Here is a 23,753-nt window from a genome sequence, read left to right on the forward strand (position 1 = left end):
CAGACAGTGAGCTACTCTATTGACTATATAATCCAAGCTTATATACCAAGCTTTGTTCATACTACAAGTAAATGAAGAATTCATTTGATAACTAAACATCCCACGGCAATGACCTGATATCAACGTCAAATCAACATCTATTTTGAGTTGAAATAACGAGGAAACAATGTTGGCATGTTTTACCCTGAGGGATAACAACTAGGCTATTATTATCCTATTATCCTATTAGAGGCCTGTTATTATTAGGCTGATATTATTAATGGGATAACCCAGAGTGAGTTGTATCAAGTTGATGTACAGTAATTGAGATGTGTCAGTCTTATAATCAAATGGGTGTTATTTAGGGAGTCTGTGGGGACAACATTACATCTCTGTCCTCTCCTGTATCACCCCTGTTAACCATCTCATCTCCTAGTCGACTGGCCCTCCAGACTCTCAGTCACTACAAGGGATGTGTGTGTCAGTATGTGTCCTATAATGATTAGCCTAACCTGGTAAAGGTCTTTCAGAAACTATAGTAGGGGAATTGGCTGAGGCAGTCAGTAGACAGACATGCTAGAAAGTTCCTGATAATGTTGACAGAAGGTTTATTTAGTAGGCTATTTAAGGGCTGTTTGATTAGGTTATGTGTGTTTACTTCAATAGTTTACCTTAGGGTAGCACTATGTTGACCCAATTAGTCACAATAACAACTAAACCTTAAAGATGTTTGACATGAAGTCATTTATCATTCTTCCGTACAGTAGGTTCACTCAAGGATCTTTGTCAGTATGATGAGGCATTTTGTCAAGTCGGCTAATTTCATAAACGTTTCCCGACAGGTATAACTTTGTCTTCTATGAAAGGTTTTTCCGTCAGATAATCACCTACTTTCCTCTCTGTGCTGACCTGCCTCTGTGTGTGTGTGTGTGTGTGTGTGTGTGTGTGTGTGTGTGTGTGTGTGTGTGTGTGTGTGTGTGTGTGTGTGTGTGTGTGTGTGTGTGTGTGTGTGTGTGTGTGTGTGTGTGTGTGTGTGTGTGTGTGTGTGTGTGTGTGTGTGTGTGTGTGTGTGTGTGTGTGTGTGTGAGCCTCTCAGTTAGAGGTGACTGTAGGTCAATCCGTAAACTAGTAGAGTCAGCAGATAGGCTAGGCTATACTTCCCCCCTCATCACTGTCCTTGTGCCTGCTCTGCAGCCTGGCTGACTACTGACTGCTGACTGCTCTGTGCTGTCATTATCAGTCACTTTGACACATCACACAGCAAAGCTAGATACAGTATCAACCACTTATTCTTTAGCTGCAATGTCAAAGCAGTATGCTCTTGGATTGGAAGTACAAATTAGTGAGTAAATAATATTGACAGGGACAAGCAAACGAAATCCCTATCATTCATTTCTTAGAAAGAAATCAGCTGACTGAAGAAATCTACTTCTTCTGTCTACTTTTTGGAAAAGCTAACTGTTTTGGTCCTGTGTCCTCATTTTGTTGGCCTGTGGTGTAAAGGGTTAAAGTTTCGTAATGGTTTGGTTGTTACGAATGAATGCACTGATATGTGGACGCGCGTGGCTTTTTGTCATCTTTGAAAAAAATGACTTTATATCAGAGTTGTGCCTGTAGTCATAGAGATATATAGAGGACTCATCATGGATATAACCCGTTTTAGCATTGCCGTTGTCATTGAGGGCTTCCACCATTTTAAAGTAGTCAACTGGGTGGGGATTCCTATGAGTTGGGAGAAATCAGCCAATGAAAATAAGAAAATGTACTACTTTAAAATGGAGATAGTATGGGCAGTGCCATTGAGGCTGTCACAGACGTTATAATGGCACAGATACAGATACAAAGATAAGTCCTCTAACCTCCAAGATGGTGTAGCAGTCGGACGTGTGTTTTTCTCTAATCCCTTCCTGTCCCTTGTAAACATCGTTTTTCCTTGTTTTTTTCCCGTATATATATTTAATATTTTAATATCACTTTCTATCACGGACTGAATATACTCTCCTGCAACCCGCCTCACCCAATGTGGTACGGATCTGCTATTTTTAAACTTAAGAACTCATCAACTCATCAAATGCTAGCCAGCTAACTGGCTACCAGCTACTAGTTAGCCACGGCCCGCTAGCTGTCTAAAGTACATCGGACTGTTAGCTTAAGAGGCCCATCAGACAAATTCTTTGGCCACTATACCTGCCCTGCTGTCGTCTGAACCGTCGCCTGAACCGGAACCCCAACAGATGCTAGCCAGCTAACTAGCTAGTAGTCAGCTAGCCACTGCTAGCGGTCATCAGCCACCTCTAGCATGAACAACTCTCGCCAGTCTGCACAGCGCTACTCAAACCAGAGCACATCGGACTTATTTTTCTCCATATCTCCGGATTCCTACTGCAAGCTCTGAACCTTTTTTTTCTTCACCTGGATCATCACAGCTAGCTAGCTGCTATTCGAGTGGCCACTCCTGGCTAACGTCACTGTCCCGAAGCAAGAACCAATTAGCCTGGAGCTAGCTCCCGGCTAGCCAAAGAGGTCCATCAGCCACTACTTGGGCTACAATATCTCTTTTTGGCAACTGTCTTGGACCCCCGCTGACTCATCACGACTGGACAACCGACGTGATTCGCCCGATGGGGTTTTTCTCAACTGGCTCCGCCGTCGCTTCGTCCCCTGAAATTCCATCCGCTAGCATGCTAGCCGCGGCCTGCTAGCTGTCCAGAGCACATCAGACTGTTAGCTTAAGAGGCCCACCTGACAAATTCTTTGGCCACTATACCTATTCTGCCAATTGGCCTGGTTTACTACACAGATCTCTGCTGTTCCATCTGCCGACGTAACAGCTCGAGGGGGCCACAACATACTTTCTTCCGTCGCAACGTCCCTCCAAGGCCCTTCTGTTAGCTTGCTAGCCCCGGCCCGCAAGCTGCCTGAAGCTACTCACTGGACTCCTATGATCACTCGGCTACGCATGCCTCTCGCTAACGTCAATATTCCTTGTCCATTGCTGTTTTGGTTAGTATTTATTGCCTTATTTCACTGTAGAGCCTCTAGCCCTGCTCAATATGCCTCATTTAACACTTTAGTTCCACCTACCACACATGCGGTGACATCACCTGGTTTAAATGACAAGGGACAATATCTCTTTCATCGTCACTATATGCACAGGTTTACCTCCACTGTATCCACATCCTACCATACCTTTGTCTGTACATTATGCCTTGAATCTATTCTACCGTGCCCAGAAATCTGCTCCTTTTACTCTCTGTTCTGAACATACTAGACAACCAGTTATTTTAGCCTCCTTCTAATGTTAAGTTTGTTTTATTCACTGCCCTATTACACTCTGCCAACCCGGATGTCCTAGCCGTGTCTGAATCCTGTCTTAGGAAAACCACCAAAAACCCAGAAATTTCCATCCCTAACTATAACATTTTCCGCCAAAATAGAACTGCCTAAGGGGGCGGTGTTGCAATCTACTGCAGAGATAGCCTGCAGAGTTCTGTCTTACTATCCAGGTCTGTACCCAAACAATTTGAGCTTCTACTTTAAAAAGCCACCTTTCCAGAAACAAGTCTCTCACCGTTTGCTATAGACCACCCTCTGCCCCCAGCTGTGCCCTGGACACCATGTGAACTGATTTCCCCCCATCTATCTTCAGAGCTCGTGCTGTTAGGTGACCTAAACTGGGACATGCTCAACACCCCGGCCATCCTACAATCTAAGCTTGATGCACTCAATCTGTCACAAATTGTCAATGAACCCACCAGGTACAACACCAAATCCGTAAACACGGGCACCCTCATAGATATCATCCTAACCAACTTGCCTTCCAAATATACCTCTGCTGTTTTCAACCAAGATCTCAGCGATCACTGCCTCATTGCCTGCATCCGTAACGGGTCTGCGGTCAAACGACCACCCCTCATCACTATCAAACGCTCCCTAAAACACTCCAGCGAGCAGGCCTTCCTAATCGACCTGGCCCGGGTATCCCAGAAGGATACTGACCTCATCCCGTCAGTAGAGGATGCCTGGTCATTCTTTAAAAGTGCCTTCCTCACCATCTTAAATAAGCATGCCCCTTTCAAAAAATGTAGAACCAGGAACAGAAATAGCCCTTGGTTCTCTCCAGACCTGACTGCCCTTGACCAGCACAAAAACATCCTGTGTCGTTCTGCATTGGCATCGAACATCCCCCGTGATATGCAACTTTTCAGCATGCCCCATTCAAAAAATGTAGAACCAGGAACAGATATAGCCCTTGGTTCTCTCCAGACCTGACTGCCCTTGACCAGCAGAAAAACATGCCTACTGCACTGAGGCTAGGAAACACTGATAAATCCACTATAGTTGAGAATTTCAATAAGCATTTTTCAAGGAACAAATATACACAGGCATTTAGGAAAGCTAAGGCTAGCTTTTTCAAGCAGAAATTTGCATCCTGTAGCACAAACTCAAAAAAGTTCTGGGACACTAAAGTCCATGGAGAATAAGAGCACCTCCTCCCAGCTGCCCACTGCACTGAGGCTAGGAAACACTGTCATCACTGATAAATCCACTATAATTGAGAATTTCAATAAGCATTTTTCTACAGCTGGCCATGCTTTCCACCTGGCTACCCCTACCCCGGTTAACAGCCCGGCACTCCCCACAGCAACTCGCCCAAGCCTCCCCCATTTCTCCTTCACCCAAATCCAGATAGCTGATGTTCTTAAAGAATTGCAAAACCTGGACCCCTACAAATCAGCCGGGCTAGACAATCTGGATCCTCTCTTTTTAAAATGATCTGCCGAAATTGTTGCAACCCCTATTACTAGCCTGTTCAACCTCTCTTTCGTATCGTCTGAGATTCCCAAAGATTGGAAAGCTGCCGCGGTCATCCCCCTCTTCAAAGGGGGAGACACTCTAGACCCAAATCTCTAGAGACCTATATTCATCCTACCCTGCCTTTCTAAGGTCTTCGAAAGCCAAGTCAACAAACAGATTACCGACCATTTCGAATCCCACCGTACTTTCTCCGCTATGCAATCTGGTTTCAGAGCTGGTAATGGGTGCACCTCAGCCACGCTCAAGGTCCTAAACGATATCATAACCACCATCAATAAGAGACATTACTGTGCAGCCATATTCATCAACCTGGCCAAGGCTTTCGACTCTGTCAATCACCAGATTCTTATTGGCAGACTCAACAGCCTTGGTTTCTCAAATGATTGCCTCGCCTGGTTCACCAACTACTACTCTGATAGAGGTCAGTGTGTCAAATCGGAGGGCCTGTTGTCCGAACCTCTTGCAGTCTCTATGGGGGTGCCACAGGGTTCAATTCTCGGGCTGACTCTCTTCTCTGTATACGTCAATGATAACACTCTCGCTGCTGGTGATTCTCTGATCCACCTCTACGCAGACGACACCATTCTGTATACTTCTGGCCCTTCATTGGACACTGTGTTAACTAACCTCCAGACAAGCGTCAATGCCATACAACTCTCCTTCCGTGGCCTCCAACTGCTCTTAAATGCAAGTAAAACTAAATGCATGCTCTTCAACCGATCACTGCCCGCACCTGCCCACCTGTCCAGCATCACTACTCTGGACGGTTCTGACTTAGAATATGTGGACAACTACAAGTACCTAGGTGTACTGTAAACTTTCCTTCCAGACTCACATTAAGCATCTCCAATCCAAATTTAAATCTAGAATTGGCTTCCTATTTCGCAACAAAGCATCATCAAAACTCATGCTGCCAAACATACCCTCGTAAAACTGACCATCCTACCGATCCTCAACTTCGGCGATGTCATCTATAAAATAGCCTCCAACACTCTATTCAACAAAATGGATACAGTCTATCACAGTGCCATCCGTTTTGTCACCAAAGCCCCATATATTACCCACCACTGCGACCTGTATGCTCTTGTCGGCTGGCCCTCGCTTCATACTCGGCGCCAAACCCACTGGCTCCAGGTCATCTACAAGTCTCTGCTAGGTAAAGCCCCACCTTATCTCAGCTCACTGGTCACCATAGCAGCACCCACCCGTAGCACGCGCTCCAGCAGGTATATATCACCGGTCACCCCCAAAGCCAGTTCCTCCTTTGGTCGCCTTTCCTTCCAGTTCTCTGCTGCCAATGACTGAAGCAAACTGCAAAAATCACTGAAGCTGGAAACCAATATCTCCCTTACTAGCTTTAAGCACCAGCTGTCAGAGCAGCTCACAGATCACTGCACCTGTACATAGTCCATCTGTAAACAGCCCATCCAACTTCCTCATCCCCATACTGTATTAATTTATTTATCTTGCTCCTTTGCACCCCAGTATCTCTATTTGCACATTCATCTTCTGCACATCTACCATTCCATTGTCTAATTGCTATATTGTAATTACTTTGCCACCATGGCCTATTTATTGCCTTACCTCCCTTATCTTACCTCATTTGCACTCACTCTATATAGATTTTTATTTTTTTCTACTGTATTATTGACTGTATGTTTGTTTATTCCATGTGTAACTCTGTGTTGTTGTATGTGTCGAACTGCTGTGCTTTATCTTGGCCAGGTCGCAGTTGTAATTGAGAACTTGTTCTCAACTAGCCTACCTGGTTAAATAAAGGTTAAGTAAAAAAAGATCTATCTCTATGCCCTATTGTTCACATGCGTATCTTCCATCTAAATGGTCCTACCTGATCTCGCCTCCTCCCGCCTGCCTTCTGTCTTTGAGGACATGTATTTCCATTGTTAGAAGAAAAAAATATATTATATATATATATATATATTGTATATATATATATTTTAATTAACACAAATTCCATTGTTAGAGCGGTCGCTTGAGTATCTTGTCAATATAATTGACAATCTTTCCTCACATTCACAACAGGTTTGTGTGTTGTTGACTCCTCCTCCCAGGCCGGCCCTCCTATCCTCCTATCAACCATGTTGTTGACTCCTCCTCCCAGGCCGGCCCTCCCATCCTCCTATCAACCATGTTGTTGACTCCTCCTCCTCCCAGGCCGGGCCTCCTATCCTCCTATCAACCATGTTGTTGACTCCTCCTCCCAGGCCGGCCCTCCTATCCTCCTATCAACCATGTTGTTTACTCCTCCTCCTCCCAGGCCGGCCCTCCTATCCTCCTATCCACCATGTTGTTGACTCCTCCTCCTCCCAGGCCGGCCCTCCTATCCTCCTATCCACCATGTTGTTGACTCCTCCTCCTCCCAGGCCGGCCCTCCTATCCTCCTATCAACCATGTTGTTCTCTTCCCAGGCCGGCCCTCCTATCCAATCCACCATGTTGGCTGGGCTCCCACTAAGCACGCCTTGTTTACTCAACTCCGTCTGTCGCCAAGCCAATCACAGCCTGCCTCTCTCTGCCTGTGGAACTGAACTCCATTCTGTCTTGCCTGGGTAACAGCAGCCACGGTGGAGTTAGGCTAGCAGACTGACTGTTCACAGCATTCACAGGGCTGTGTTGTGGAGCTGGAGGACTCTGTTGTGAATGTAGACAGGCTTCTGGGCTTGCCTCACCTTCCCCTCAGCTCAGGAAGAGAGGGGAGCTATGTTGTGTTGCAGAGAGGACTCTGGCCTCGCCCCCCTCAGTTCAGTCCAGGAAGAGCTCTACCATGAAACAGCAGTGACATGTTGATCACAGCACAGGCTTCTCCTCTTCTCAGCCAGGAAGAGCTCTGTGCCGTGTGAGGAGACAGGAGTGATGACTCACTGTGGCTCCTGAGCGGACAGGACGCATTGTGATAACCAGGATGTGACGTGACTGGACAGGAAAGACGTGAATGTGTTGTTCACTTTGTATGTGTGTGTATGGGAGAGAGAGAGAGAGCGGAATGTGTGGGTAAGAAGAAGTGTGTTTGTGCCTGGAAGAAACCAAGAAGAAATCCCATGGATCTGTCGATTCTCTACTGTGTAACCTAGTGGACATACTGGTCTGTGTAACCTAGTGGACATACTGGTCTGTGTAACCTAGTGGACATACTCTACTGTGTAACCTAGTGGACATACTCTACTGTGTAACCTAGTGGACATACTCTACTGTGTAACCTAGTGGACATACTCTACTTACTGCGTAACCTTGTGGACATACTCTACTGTGTAACCTAGTGGACATACTCTACTGTGTAACCTAGTGGACATACTCTACTTACTGCGCAACCTAGTGGACATACTCTACTGTGTAACCTAGTGGACATACTCTACTGTGTAACCTAGTGGACATACTCTACTTACTGCGTAACCTAGTGGACATACTCTACTGTGTAACCTAGTGGACATACTCTACTGTGTAACCTAGTGGACATACTCTACTGTGTAACCTAGTGGACATACTCTACTGTGTAACCTAGTGGACATACTCTACTGTGTAACCTAGTGGACATACTCTACTGTGTAACCTAGTGGACATACTCTACTGTTGCTATAGCACTAATGTTGTCACTACGGAACTCTACAGTGGAGTGTACCTGCTGGCCCTTCATCAGTAAAGGTAGGAGGAGTGACTGATTGGACTGTTGTTGCTGTGCTGGTGTTAGATCAGAATAGTAGTGTTTGAATTGAGTTTGACAGGAGTTTATTAAAGTACAACTCTGAAAGGAAGTTATCCAGTCGTGTGCTCAAATGGACCAGTTGTGTCTATACTAATCTCCATTGCTTCAATGTTGTCTGACTGATTGTCAAGAGTTAGGATATTTACCTCCGTCTTCATACATGTGTTCTGCCTGGGTTACCAGAAAGTAACATTGAGGAGGTAGACATCTGAGAATGTGTGTGTTTTTGGTGTTGTGTAAGGGCAGGTTTTCCTGTGGTGCTCTATTCTAGTGATGTTGCCAACAGCAGATACAGTCAGGAAGGCTGAGGAATGTCACTGAGTAGCTCTGGGTCAGTCTTTCCAAAACACTAGAAAAGCCATGTTTTAACAAGCAAGCGGTTCCGTCTTGGCTGTACCTATTACCATACACACACACACACACACACACACACACACACACACACACACACACACACACACACACACACACACACACACACACACACACACACACACACACACACACACAGAGACACACTCACCCCAAATTTCACCCCTGACCGTTTCCACCACAATCCAAACAGCTTATGTATAATGGCCCCAGTTTGTGGTTGATGAGGAGGGTTGTTGTAATGCTGGCAGTGCTTCTGACAGCGCTGCTCCCTGCTCACTGTCCAAAGCCACCCAGCTGTCTACTGTAGCAAGCCCAGCTCAGTACACTTCAGCCTGCAGACCTCACTGTTATCTGTCAGTCTGTCCAGCCGTCCGGTTGTCTGTTCTATTCTCTCCAGTCCACTTTTGTTACTGATTACAGATGAAGTTATAATGGTGAGTAAGTAACACAGTTGTCTAGTGTGAATTCACCAGAAGCCTTCTCTCTCTCTCTCTCTCTCTCTCTCTCTATACCTCCCCTATCTCTCTCAATTCAATTTCAATCTCTCTCTCTCTCTCTCTCTACCTCTACCTCCCCTATCTCTCTCTTTCTCTCTCTCTCTCTACCTCCCTCCCTCCCCTACCTCTCTCTCTCTACCTCCCTCCCTCCCCTATCTCTCTCTACCTCCCCTATCTCTCTTTGCATCCCTCTCTCTCTCTTTCTCTCCCCTCTGTCTCTCTACCTTCAGAATATGACAGACAGCTAGCCCCCACCAAAGGAAGCATGGCGTCAGCGTACCTGGACCCCAACCTGAACCACCATGCTGGGTTGGGCGGTGGGGTGTCGAAGCCAGGGACCATGGACCGCGTGCTCAAGATCCACCACTACTTGGAGAGCAACAGTGAACCATCCACCTGGGCCAGCCACATCCGCCACGGAGATGCCACTGACATCAGGGTGAGATGAGCAGCTGATTGGGTTAAATACAGTTTACCACAGTTATAGCAACTATGCTTCTTTAAGTTACTGTCTGTATAGTCTCTCCCTATCATCCGTACAGTAGGGACACATACTGTCCGTACAGACAGACAGTTACCTATCAACTCTACCAACTAGACAGACAGTTGCCTATCAACTCTACCAACTAGACAGACAGACAGTTACCTATCAACTCTACCTACTAGACAGACAGTTACCTATCTACTCTACCTACTAGACAGACAGTTACCTATCAACTCTACCAACTAGACAGCAGACAGTTACCTATCAACTCTACCTACTAGACAGACAGACAGTTACCTATCTACTCTACCTACTAGACAGACAGTTACCTATCAACTCTACCAACTAGACAGACAGTTACCTATCAACTCTACCTACTAGACAGACAGTTACCTATCAACTATACCAACTAGACAGACAGTTACCTATCAACTCTACCTACTAGACAGACAGTTACCTATCAACTCTACCTACTAGACAGACAGTTACCTATCAACTCTACCTACTAGACAGACAGTTACCTATCAACTCTACCTACTAGACAGACAGTTACCTATCAACTCTACCAACTAGACAGACAGTTACCTATCAACTCTACCAACTAGACAGACAGTTACCTATCAACTCTATCCACTAGACAGACAGACAGTTACCTATCAACTCTACCAACTAGACAGACAGTTACCTATCTACTCTACCAACTAGACAGACAGTTACCTATCAACTCTACCAACTAGACAGACAGACAGTTACCTATCAACTCTACCAACTAGACAGACAGTTACCTATCTACTCTACCTACTAGACAGACAGTTACCTATCAACTCTACCTACTAGACAGACAGTTACCTATCAACTCTACCAACTAGACAGACAGTTACCTATCAACTCTACCTACTAGACAGACAGTTACCTATCAACTCTACCTACTAGACAGACAGTTACCTATCAACTCTACCAACTAGACAGACAGTTACCTATCAACTCTACCTACTAGACAGACAGACAGTTACCTATCTACTCTACCTACTAGACAGACAGTTACCTATCAACTCTACCAACTAGACAGACAGACAGTTACCTATCAACTCTACCAACTAGACAGACAGTTACCTATCAACTCTACCTACTAGACAGACAGTTACCTATCAACTCTACCTACTAGACAGACAGTTACCTATCAACTCTACCAACTAGACAGACAGACAGTTACCTATCTACTCTACCTACTAGACAGACAGTTACCTATCAACTCTACCTACTAGACAGACAGTTACCTATCAACTACCTACTAGACAGACAGTTACCTATCAACTCTACCTACTAGACAGACAGACAGTTACCGATCAACTCTACCAACTAGACAGACAGTTACCTATCAACTCTACCTACTAGACAGACAGACAGTTACCTATCAACTCTACCAACTAGACAGACAGTTACCTATCTACTCTACCTACTAGACAGACAGTCAGTTACCTATCAACTCTACCAACTAGACAGACAGTTACCTATCTACTCTACCTACTAGACAGACAGTTACCTATCTACTCTACCCACTAGACAGACAGACAGTTACCTATCAACTCTACCTACTAGACAGACAGACAGTTACCTATCAACTCTACTTACTAGACAGACAGTTACCTATCAACTCTACCTACTAGACAGACAGTCAGTTACCTATCAACTCTACCTACTAGACAGACAGTCAGTTACCTATCAACTCTACCTACTAGACAGACAGTTACCTATCAACTCTACCAACTAGACAGACAGTTACCTATCAACTCTACCAACTAGACAGACAGTCAGTTACCTATCAACTCTACCTACTAGACAGACAGACAGTTACCTATCAACTCTACCTACTAGACAGACAGTTACCTATCAACTCTACCTACTAGACAGACAGTTACCTATCAACTCTACCAACTAGACAGACAGTTACCTATCAACTCTACCTACTAGACAGACAGTTACCTATCAACTCTACCTACTAGACAGACAGTTACCTATCAACTCTACCAACTAGACAGACAGTTACCTATCAACTCTACCAACTAGACAGACAGTCAGTTACCTATCAACTCTACCAACTAGACAGACAGTTACCTATCAACTCTACCTACTAGACAGACAGTCAGTTACCTATCAACTCTACCTACTAGACAGACAGTCAGTTACCTATCAACTCTACCAACTAGACAGACAGTTACCTATCAACTCTACCAACTAGACAGACAGACAGTTACCTATCAACTCTACCAACTAGACAGACAGTTACCTATCAACTCTACCTACTAGACAGACAGTTACCTATCAACTCTACCTACTAGACAGACAGTTACCTATCAACTCTACCTACTAGACAGACAGTTACCTATCAACTCTACCTACTAGACAGACAGACAGTTACCTATCAACTCTACCAACTAGACAGACAGTTACCTATCAACTCTACCTACTAGACAGACAGACAGACAGTTACCTATCAACTCTACCAACTAGACAGACAGTTACCTATCAACTCTACCTACTAGACAGACAGTTACCTATCAACTCTACCAACTAGACAGACAGTTACCTATCAACTCTACCTACTAGACAGACAGACAGACAGACAGTTACCTATCAACTCTACCAACTAGACAGACAGTTACCTATCAACTCTACCTACTAGACAGACAGTTACCTATCAACTCTACCTACTAGACAGACAGTTACCTATCAACTCTACCTACTAGACAGACAGACAGTTACCTATCAACTCTACCAACTAGACAGACAGTTACCTATCAACTCTACCTACTAGACAGACAGACAGACAGTTACCTATCAACTCTACCAACTAGACAGACAGTTACCTATCAACTCTACCTACTAGACAGACAGACAGACAGTTACCTATCAACTCTACCAACTAGACAGACAGTTACCTATCAACTCTACCTACTAGACAGACAGTTACCTATCAACTCTACCTACTAGACAGACAGTTACCTATCAACTCTACCAACTAGACAGACAGTTACCTATCAACTCTACCTACTAGACAGACAGTTACCTATCAACTCTACCTACTAGACAGACAGTTACCTATCAACTCTACCAACTAGACAGACAGTTACCTATCAACTCTACCTACTAGACAGACAGACAGTTACCTATCTACTCTACCTACTAGACAGACAGTTACCTATCAACTATACCTACTAGACAGACAGTTACCTATCTACTCTACCAACTAGACAGACAGACAGTTACCTATCTACTCTACCTACTAGACAGACAGTTACCTATCAACTATACCTACTAGACAGACAGTTACCTATCTACTCTACCAACTAGACAGACAGTTACCTATCTACTCTACCTACTAGATAGACAGACAGTTACCTATCTACTCTACCAACTAGACAGACAGTTACCTATCAACTATACCTACTAGACAGACAGTTACCTATCTACTCTACCAACTAGACAGACAGTTACCTATCTACTCTACCTACTAGACAGACAGTTACCTATCAACTCTACCTACTAGACAGACAGTTACCTATCAACTCTACCAACTAGACAGACAGTTACCTATCAACTCTACCAACTAGACAGACAGTTACCTATCTACTCTACCAACTAGACAGACAGACAGTTACCTATCAACTCTACCAACTAGACAGACAGTTACCTATCTACTCTACCAACTAGACAGACAGTTACCTATCAACTCTACCTACTAGACAGACAGTTACCTATCAACTCTACCAACTAGACAGACAGTTACCTATCAACTCTACCAACTAGACAGACAGTTACCTATCTACTCTACCAACTAGACAGACAGACAGTTACCTATCAACTCTACCAACTAGACAGACAGTTACCTATCAACTCTACCAACTAGACAGACAGTTACCTATCAACTCTACCTACTAGACAGACAGACAGTTACCTATCAACTCTACCTACTAGACAGACAGTTACCTATCTACTCTACCAACTAGACAGACAGTTGCCTATCAACTCTACCTACTAGACAGACAGACAGTTACCTATCAACTCTACCTACTAGACAGACAGTTACCTATCTACTCTACCAACTAGACAGACAGTTACCTATCTACTCTACCAACTAGACAGACAGACAGTTACCTATCAACTCTACCAACTAGACAGACAGTTACCTATCAACTCTACCAACTAGACAGACAGTTACCTATCAACTCTACCTACTAGACAGACAGTCAGTTACCTATCAACTCTACCAACTAGCCAGACAGTTACCTATCAACTCTACCTACTAGACAGACAGTCAGTTACCTATCAACTCTACCAACTAGACAGACAGTTACCTATCAACTCTACCAACTAGACAGACAGACAGTTACCTATCAACTCTACCAACTAGACAGACAGTTACCTATCAACTCTACCTACTAGACAGACAGTTACCTATCAACTCTACCTACTAGACAGACAGTTACCTATCAACTCTACCTACTAGACAGACAGTTACCTATCAACTCTACCAACTAGACAGACAGACAGTTACCTATCAACTCTACCAACTAGACAGACAGTTACCTGTCAACTCTACCTACTAGACAGACAGTTACCTATCAACTCTACCAACTAGACAGACAGTTACCTATCTACTCTACCTACTAGACAGACAGTTACCTATCAACTCTACCTACTAGACAGACAGTTACCTATCAACTCTACCTACTAGACAGACAGTTACCTATCAACTCTACCAACTAGACAGACAGTTACCTATCTACTTTACCTACTAGACAGACAGTTACCTATCTACTCTACCTACTAGACAGACAGTTACCTATCAACTCTACCTACTAGACAGACAGTTACCTATCAACTCTACCAACTAGACAGACAGTTACCTATCTACTCTAGCTACTAGACAGACAGTTACCTATCAACTCTACCTACTAGACAGACAGTTACCTATCTACTCTACCAACTAGACAGACAGACAGTTACCTATCAACTCTACCAACTAGACAGACAGTTACCTATCAACTCTACCTACTAGACAGACAGTTACCTATCAACTATACCTACTAGACAGACAGTTACCTATCTACTCTACCAACTAGACAGACAGTTACCTATCTACTCTACCTACTAGACAGACAGACAGTTACCTATCAACTCTACCTACTAGACAGACAGTTACCTATCTACTCTACCTACTAGACAGACAGTTACCTATCAACTCTACCTACTAGACAGACAGTTACCTATCAACTCTACCTACTAGACAGACAGTTACCTATCAACTCTACCTACTAGACCGACAGTTACCTATCAACTCTACCTACTAGACAGACAGTTACCTATCAACTCTACCTACTAGACAGACAGTTACCTATCAACTCTACCTACTAGACAGACAGTTACCTATCAACTCTACCTACTAGACAGTCAGTTACCTGTCAACTCTACCAACTAGACAGACAGTTACCTATCTACTCTACCTACTAGACAGACAGTTACCTATCAACTCTACCTACTAGACAGACAGTTACCTATCTACTCTACCTACTAGACAGACAGTTACCTATCTACTCTACCTACTAGACAGACAGTTACCTATCTACTCTACCTACTAGACAGACAGTTACCTATCTACTCTACCTACTAGACCGACAGTTACCTATCAACTCTACCTACTAGACAGACAGTTACCTATCTACTCTACCTACTAGACAGACAGTTACCTATCAATTCTACCTACTAGACAGACAGTTACCTATCTACTCTACCTACTAGACAGACAGTTACCTATCTACTCTACCTACTAGACAGACAGACAGTTACCTATCAACTCTACCTACTAGACAGACAGTTACCTATCAACTCTACCTACTAGACAGACAGTTACCTATCTACTCTACCTACTAGACAGACAGTTACCTATCTACTCTACCTACTAGACAGACAGTTACCTATCTACTCTACCTACTAGACAGACAGACAGTTACCTATCAACTCTACCTACTAGACAGACAGACAGTTACCTATCTACTCTACCTACTAGACAGACAGTTACCTATCAACTCTACCAACTAGACAGACAGTTGCCTATCAACTCTACCAACTAGACAGACAGACAGTTACCTATCAACTCTACCTACTAGACAGACAGTTACCTATCTACTCTACCTACTAGACAGACAGTTACCTATCAACTCTACCTACTAGACAGACAGTTACCTATCAACTCTACCTACTAGACAGACAGACAGTTACCTATCTACTCTACCAACTAGACAGACAGTTACCTATCAACTCTAACTACTAGACAGACAGTTACCTATCAACTCTATCCACTAGACAGACAGACAGTTACCTATCTACTCTACCCACTAGACAGACAGACAGTTACCTATCAACTCTACCAACTAGACAGACAGTTACCTATCTACTCTACCAACTAGACAGACAGTTACCTATCAACTCTACCTACTAGACAGACAGTCAGTTACCTATCTACTCTACCTACTAGACCGACAGTTACCTATCAACTCTACCAACTAGACAGACAGTTACCTATCAACTCTACCAACTAGACAGACAGTTACCTATCAACTCTACCAACTAGACAGACAGTTACCTATCAACTCTACCTACTAGACAGACAGACAGTTACCTATCTACTCTACCAACTAGACAGACAGACAGTTACCTATCAACTCTACCAACTAGACAGACAGTTACCTATCTACTCTACCAACTAGACAGACAGTTACCTATCAACTCTACCTACTAGACAGACAGTCAGTTACCTATCTACTCTACCTACTAGACCGACAGTTACCTATCAACTCTACCTACTGGACAGACAGTTACCTATCAACTCTACCTACTGGACAGACAGTTACCTATCAACTCTACCTACTAGACAGACAGTCAGTTACCTCTATCAACTCTACCTACTAGACAGTCAGTTACCTATCAACTCTACCTACTAGACAGACAGTTACCTATCAACTCTACCAACTAGACAGACAGACAGTTACCTATCAACTCTACCAACTAGACAGACAGACAGTTACCTATCAACTCTACCAACTAGACAGACAGTTACCTATCAACTCTACCAACTAGACAGACAGTTACCTATCAACTCTACCTACTAGACAGACAGTCAGTTACCTATCAACTCTACCTACTAGACAGACAGTCAGTTACCTATCAACTCTACCTACTAGACAGACAGACAGCTACCTATCAACTCTACCAACTCTACCTACTAGACAGACAGACAGTTACCTATCAACTCTACCAACTAGACAGACAGTTACCTATCAACTCTACCTACTAGACAGACAGACAGTTACCTATCAACTCTACCTACAAGACAGACAGTCAGTTACCTATCAACTCTACCTACTAGACAGACAGTCAGTTACCTATCAACTCTACCCAATAGACAGACAGACAGTTACCTATCAACTCTACCAACTAGACAGACAGTCAGTTACCTATCAACTCTACCAACTAGACAGACAGTTACCTATCAACTCTACCTACTAGACAGACAGTTACCTTTCAACTCTACCAACTAGACAGACAGTTACCTATCAACTCTACCAACTAGACAGACAGACAGTTACCTATCAACTATACCTACTAGACAGACAGTCAGTTACCTATCAACACTCTGACTGTCCCAAATGGCTCCCTGTTCCCTATACAGCCCTATAGTCGCTGGTCAAAAGTAGTGCACTATTGCTGCTTTTCAACTCTAACATCAGTGTTACACTAGTCTATACACCCTAATGGTATACTAGGGAAATTGTCTTTCCATAGCTAGGACTGACGTTGAGGACTTGTGAGAAGGTGCTTTGTGAGAAGGTGTTAAAGTCCACAGTTTGTCATTGTTATGTAAATGCCAGCTGAAAAGTACCAGTGGCCTGGCTTTGGCCCCAGGTGAGAGCAAGTCCGCCGGAGCCATGGCCCAGTGGGACACGGGTGCCGGCCTGCTTAAGGCTTCCAAATGGTTCCCAGCCAAAACAATTAGGAAGAGTTAGTGCATATATTATGATGCCATGAAGTGTATTCTGGCTACGGCTTCTCTAAATGGACAAAAAGTACTATTGTGGCTTTTTTCTAGTTTTTCAAGCAAAGGAGTATGCGAGCACACTCATTCAGTTCGCCTAGACGACTTCAGGCTAGCCACCAGCTGAACTGAGGCATGCTAACGCCTTCAGATGGAAACAGAACATTTTGGGCCTTTTGGGTAAAACACTGTATGGAAATGTGTCATATACAGTGAGGGAAAAAAGTATTTGATCCCCTGCTGATTTTGTACGTTTGCCCACTGACAAAGAAATTATCAGTCTATAGTTTTAATGGTAGGTTTATTTGAACAGTGTGAGACAGAATAACAACAAAAGAATCCAGAAAAACGCATGTCAAAAATGTTATTAATTGATTTGCATTTTAATGAGGGAAATAAGTATTTGACCCCTCTGCAAAACATGACTTAGTACTTGGTGGCAAAACCCTTATTGGCAATCACAGAGGTCAGACGTTTCTTGTAGTTGGCCACCAGGTTTGCACACATCTCAGGAGGGATTTTGTCCCACTCCTCTTTGCAGATCTTCTCCAAGTCATTAAGGTTTCGAGGCTGACGATTGGCAAATCAAACCTTAGGCTCCCTCCACAGATTTTCTATGGGATTAAGGTGTGGAGACTGGCAAGGCCACTCCAGGACCTTAATGTGCTTCTTCTTGAGCCACTCCGTTGTTGCCTTGGCCGTGTGTGTCGGGTCATTGTCATGCTGGAATACCCATCCACGACCCATTTTCAATGCCCTGGCTGAGGGAAGGAGGTTCTCACCCAAGATTTGACGGTACATTGCTCCCCGTCTATTGTCCCTTTGATGCGGTGAAGTTGTCCTGTCCCCTTAGCAGAAAAACACCCCCAAAGCATAATGTTTCCACCTCCATGTTTGACGGTGGGGATGGTGTTCTTGGGGTCATAGGCAGCATTCCTCCTCCTCCAAACACGGCTAGTTGAGTTGATGCCACGGCTAGTTGAGTTGATGCCAACTTTTTTCCCTCACTGTATAGACAGTCATTTGGGACTTGAGCATCTCACTGTAGAACTCCCCCTATCACCTGGGCGATGTTCATTTAACATTTACATTTTTGTCATTTAGCAGAATCTCTTATCCAGAGCGACTTCCAGGAGCAATTAGGGTTAAGTGCCTTGCTCAAGGGCACATCGACAGATGTTTCAACCAGTCGGCTCAGGGATTCGAACCAGCAACCTTTTGGTTACTGGCCCAATGCTCTAAACCGCTAGGTTAGCTGCCGTTCAATAGGGCACACTGTAGCTACAATGTTTTATAACGGAAAACGAAAACAAGTTTTTCTTGTTAGACAAATTTACTTAGTACCTCGGACTACCTCACAATTTTAAAGTGTTTCAAAATGTTTTCTCCCTACTGGACACAACCCGGGTATTTATGAGGTTCCTTGTTGACATTTCTACATTTAGTGTCTTCCATCCCGGTTAGGTTTAATAATGACTTCTATTCAGATGAAACAAGACTAAAAGAGTTTAGGAGGTGAAAAGAATAGCTAGTCAAATAGGTGATTAAACGGGCGTTTCTTGGAAAAGATTTCAAAAGGCTTTGCCACCACATCTCTTCTGTTAGGTGTCTGGCTCTGTAATGGCAAAGCGCTTCATTTCAAAGTAGACTGCTTCTAATTTATGGTTCAATGGCCTCTAACTTCAATACCTGAAGTTGTGATGTCAGACGATGTTGAGGGATGTGATGGAACATGTCATCCCTGAAAGAGATGGGGAGGTCTTCTCGTTAATCATTTTAACCAAGCGGGGGTGTCACTTCTCAGATTGTGTCATAAACCCCACAGTGCATTTCAATGATGGATTATTTAACCTGCCCCGCGCCCCTTCCCTTGCTTCTGCACGCAATGACAATCTCTTCCTGGAAGAGAGAGAGAGGATGATCTATCATTCAGTGTAACTCTGCCAAGCTGTTCTTTCTATTCTATCTACTGTCATAGATAGATGGTTCCCCTGGAGTCCTCTTGTCACCCCTGGACTACAGGGATGGATGGGTGAATAGATGGTTCTCCTGGAGTCCTCATGTCACCCCTGGACTAAAGGGATGGGTGGGTGAATAGATGGTTCCCCTGGAGTCCTCATGTCACCCCTGGACTACAGGGATAGATGGTTGAATAGATGGTTCTCCTGGAGTCCTCATGTCTCCAGGAGAACCATCTATGTCCTCATGTCACCCCTGGACTACAGGGATGGATGGGCCAAGGAAGGCCCCCCCCCCCCCCCCCCCCCCCACTGCTGTCTGTCACATTACCAATATGTCACTATGACTGCTATTCATTTATCTAGATCTCCTGCCCTCTGAATCACAAACTACAATCTGTAGGACAATTCATTACTGTCAATTACTGTCAATCAAACTATTTTCCGCAAAGGGAATAGGGTGCCATTTGGAACACAGCCATACTGATCTTTTTAGGATTATGACTGACGTGTTGTTGATTGAATCTCATCTCTGAGTGATTCCTCCTCTAACCTCTGTGTGTATACTGTCTACACTTCTGTCCATTAACATTGACTGAAATTTATCTCAGAGTGACTCTATAGCCTAAGTGTGTGTCTACACGTGTGTCCCCTGACAGGGTATCATCCAGAAGATAGCAGACATCCACAAGGTGAAGTGTGTTTCCTGTCTGGGCCTGCGTCTCAGCCACCTGCGCTCAGGAAACATCCACTGGCTGCACCCCGACATGGGGGTGTCCCGCGTCAGGGAGAGGTACGAGCTGCTCCACCCTCAGGACGAGTGGAGGTAAGAACTAGGACAGAGACATACTGTATGAAGCTATATTTACACTGCTGATCCCTGGTCCCAGTTCTGTCCGTGTGTGCTGTTTGACCAACTCCTATTGTCATTGTTGCGTTGGCAAGACAGCACAAACTGATCTGGGAGCAGGCTACATAGACACGTTGAAATACTGTATAAAGCCATATTTACACTGCTCTGTATGTCACCTTAATAAAAGCCTTGACGCTGCCCCCTTTATGCATATTGGCTCCATGTAATTCTGCTTAATTATAAATATTCAAACACTTTGTCACGTCCTGACCATAGTGCTTATGTGTTTTGCTTGTTTTAGTGTTGGTCAGGACGTGAGCTGGGTGGGCATTCTATGTTGTGTGTCTAGTTTGTCTGTTTCTGTGTTCGGCCTAATATGGTTCTCAATCAGAGGCAGCTGTCAGTTGTTGTCCCTGATTGAGAATCATATATAGGTGGCTTGTTTTGTGTTGGGGTTTGTGGGTGGTTGTTTCCTGTCTCTGTGTTTTCTCTGCACCAGAAAGGACTGTATCGGTTTGCCACATTTGTTATTTTGTTTTTGTAAGTGTTCACGTTTATTTGTAGTAATTAAACATGTTGAGCACTGGCTACGCTGCGTGTTGGTCCGATCCCTGCTACATTCTCTCTTCTCGTGAAGAGAGGGAAGGCTGCCGTTACACACTTCCTATGAATACCATCGTCATAATGCATTATAAGCGCATGTACAGCACCTTATGAGCTTTGCATAACTTAATTCATAACTCAATTATATGAGTAAGACATCCGGGCTACAGCCTTGCCACTTGAAACGCTTGATCGTGCTTAAACTGTCTAACTAGTGCTCACTAGCTAAAATGGCAGATTTCCTAGGCCTGTTTTTTGGAAGAGAAAATATGGGAACGAATTTGGTTGTTTTAATGGATTCAGACCAGTGGCAAAGCCAAGGGGCTAAAATATGTCATGGAACGAAGTGACCTTGTTACTAGGGAGATGTGTGCAGTCAATGTCGTTGCAAGGCGCTTGGTTATTTGATCAATGTAGTAAGGGGATGAAATCAGGATTCATGTGCCTTGTTTTTTCAAATGTAAACCCACGGATGGGGAATTGGGCAGAGTTGCAACAGAACCGAAAATCAATTGTTGCCATCCTGTTAGTTAGGCCGAGTGGCCTTGAATTTCCTTCCAATCTGCCTGCATAAATCATGCTTCCGCAGAAGCAGGCTGAAAACCCTCCATATGGCGTTCCAATGTAATTAGGCCTTTATAGGCTAAGATACATGTTTCCTCCTGTCTCATCACTGTTATTGGAAGGGAAATTAGACTACAATGAGAGATTCGCTGACAAAGTCAACTGAGAAAGTGTTGAGGAGGATAGTAATTAGAGAAGACTGAACTATCTGTTGATGTGATCTCAGTTTTTGATGTTGGAGCCTAATGCTGATAGATTCCCTTCTACTCCTGACTGAGTGGAGATATGGAGAGAGAAATGCCATATCAGAGATAGCAGAGCAATGTCTAGACAGCTTTTATTTGGGTGATATTTCAGACTGTACTCCCCCTCACCTCTGCTTCCTTCATGGCCAGACAGGGCAGTGTGTTGACATGTTTGGGAGGACGTGTTTTAGAACTTTATCCAGCCTTCCTATAAACTACTGTTCTCTGGGCAGGTTGCTTCTCACTCACCTTATTATAACTGTGTGTGTGTGTGCGTGCGTGCGTGCGTGCGTGCGTCTCTTCAATTCTGAAATGTGTCCAGCTGGAAGAATACATTTGAATAATGTAGCAGGCCTAGTTAGATGTTCCCAAAGAATAAAAACATGACAGCAGGCGTTTCATGACTCAGTTTAAACCCTGGCCACCTGTCCTTCTCAGAATTATATATGAATCCCAACTGTGATGCTCACAAATCACGATGGAACATAACTGTTCTGTGAATGTTCTACGAATACTCAATGATACAACACCTTCTACCTCGCAGAACAACCTGTTTGGTTCCTAAGCAGCATTGTATTTGCATAGGACGGTAGGACCTACCATTGAACACAGTGAGATAATGCATGCTTTATACTGTAGACCACAACCACCACAGCAGAGCTCATTCTGTCTGTCCCCACCTCATCTCAGTCAGGCATCAGTGCAGAAGTAATGGAGCTAAATAATACAGAGGAAATGAATTGACTGTGTGCTATTGTTAGTGGTTCTCTGGTGAAGTTAGCTCAGGGGATACTCCGTGACTGTGCTGCTCATTCATTATGAAATAGTCTCTTTATTCAGCCTTAATTCCTTCTGGCGATAGAATAAGCCCTGTATCGTCAGTAATAGCAACAATAAAACACCATTCAGATGCTGTAGTTGTTTAACACAGGAAGTAGACCTATTGCAGTGTCCATTTGTTAAATTTCTGTTGTTTTGAGCATTTCAATGCCTGCATCCCAAATGGTTCCATGTTCCCTTTAAAGTGCACTACTTTTGACCAGGGCCCATGGGGGCTATATAGGAAATAGGGTGACCATTTGAGACGCATCCAGTGTCAGACCACATGCTATGTGTCTCATTAGCCTTGCATTCCAAACGAGGCTGTACAAGGCCGTTGAAAGGAAGACTGGATAATGGATGGATATCTGTGTGGGGGGGGGGTTGACCTCGTCTCAATGCTTTCATGCCATGGAGCGTGTTACTGCTTGTCTTTCTGTGTCTCCGTTGTTGAGCTGGTGAATGGTGCGTAGGTTACACAATAAAAGCAAGCGATTGATACATTAGGAGAAAATGATCCTAATTTACCTTATTGTCGAAGGGAAATGTATCTTGAACATTGGATCTCACAGTCATATCAATAGCTTGTTCATGGAAGACACATTCTAGAACACTGGTTCAATGGAAGTGTTGACAGACCAGCAGACACACTAAAATACTCATTCAATACCCATGACACTGTCCTCAAGCCATTCATACAGACATCAAATGAATGACTTGCCTTTTACACATAGAATCACAATGTA

At 44.0% G+C, this 23,753-nt stretch overlaps 1 protein-coding gene across 11 annotated transcripts in view; it reads left to right on the forward strand.

The window, feature by feature from the left end:
- Positions 1-23,753, forward strand: part of ptk2ab (protein tyrosine kinase 2ab) — a 159,553-nt gene that overhangs the window by 44,796 nt on the left and 91,004 nt on the right. For 9 of the 11 annotated variants that reach the window (XR_011674542.1, XR_011674543.1, XR_011674541.1 and 6 more), the window contains 2 exons: positions 9,620-9,828; positions 20,583-20,749. Coding sequence is in view for 8 of the 11 variants with exons in the window: in XM_071396152.1 (XP_071252253.1) it covers positions 9,620-9,828; positions 20,583-20,749 (376 nt within the window). In the remaining 3 variants the exon portion in view is untranslated. Of the gene's footprint in view, positions 1-8,336; positions 8,457-9,619; positions 9,829-20,582; positions 20,754-23,753 lie in introns of those variants that run through there. The other 2 variants (XM_071396153.1, XM_071396160.1) reach the window with 2 other exon arrangements.

This window comes from Salvelinus alpinus, chromosome 4 (genome assembly GCF_045679555.1).
Source record: "Salvelinus alpinus chromosome 4, SLU_Salpinus.1, whole genome shotgun sequence".
In the NCBI taxonomy this organism is placed as follows: Eukaryota; Metazoa; Chordata; class Actinopteri; order Salmoniformes; family Salmonidae; genus Salvelinus; species Salvelinus alpinus.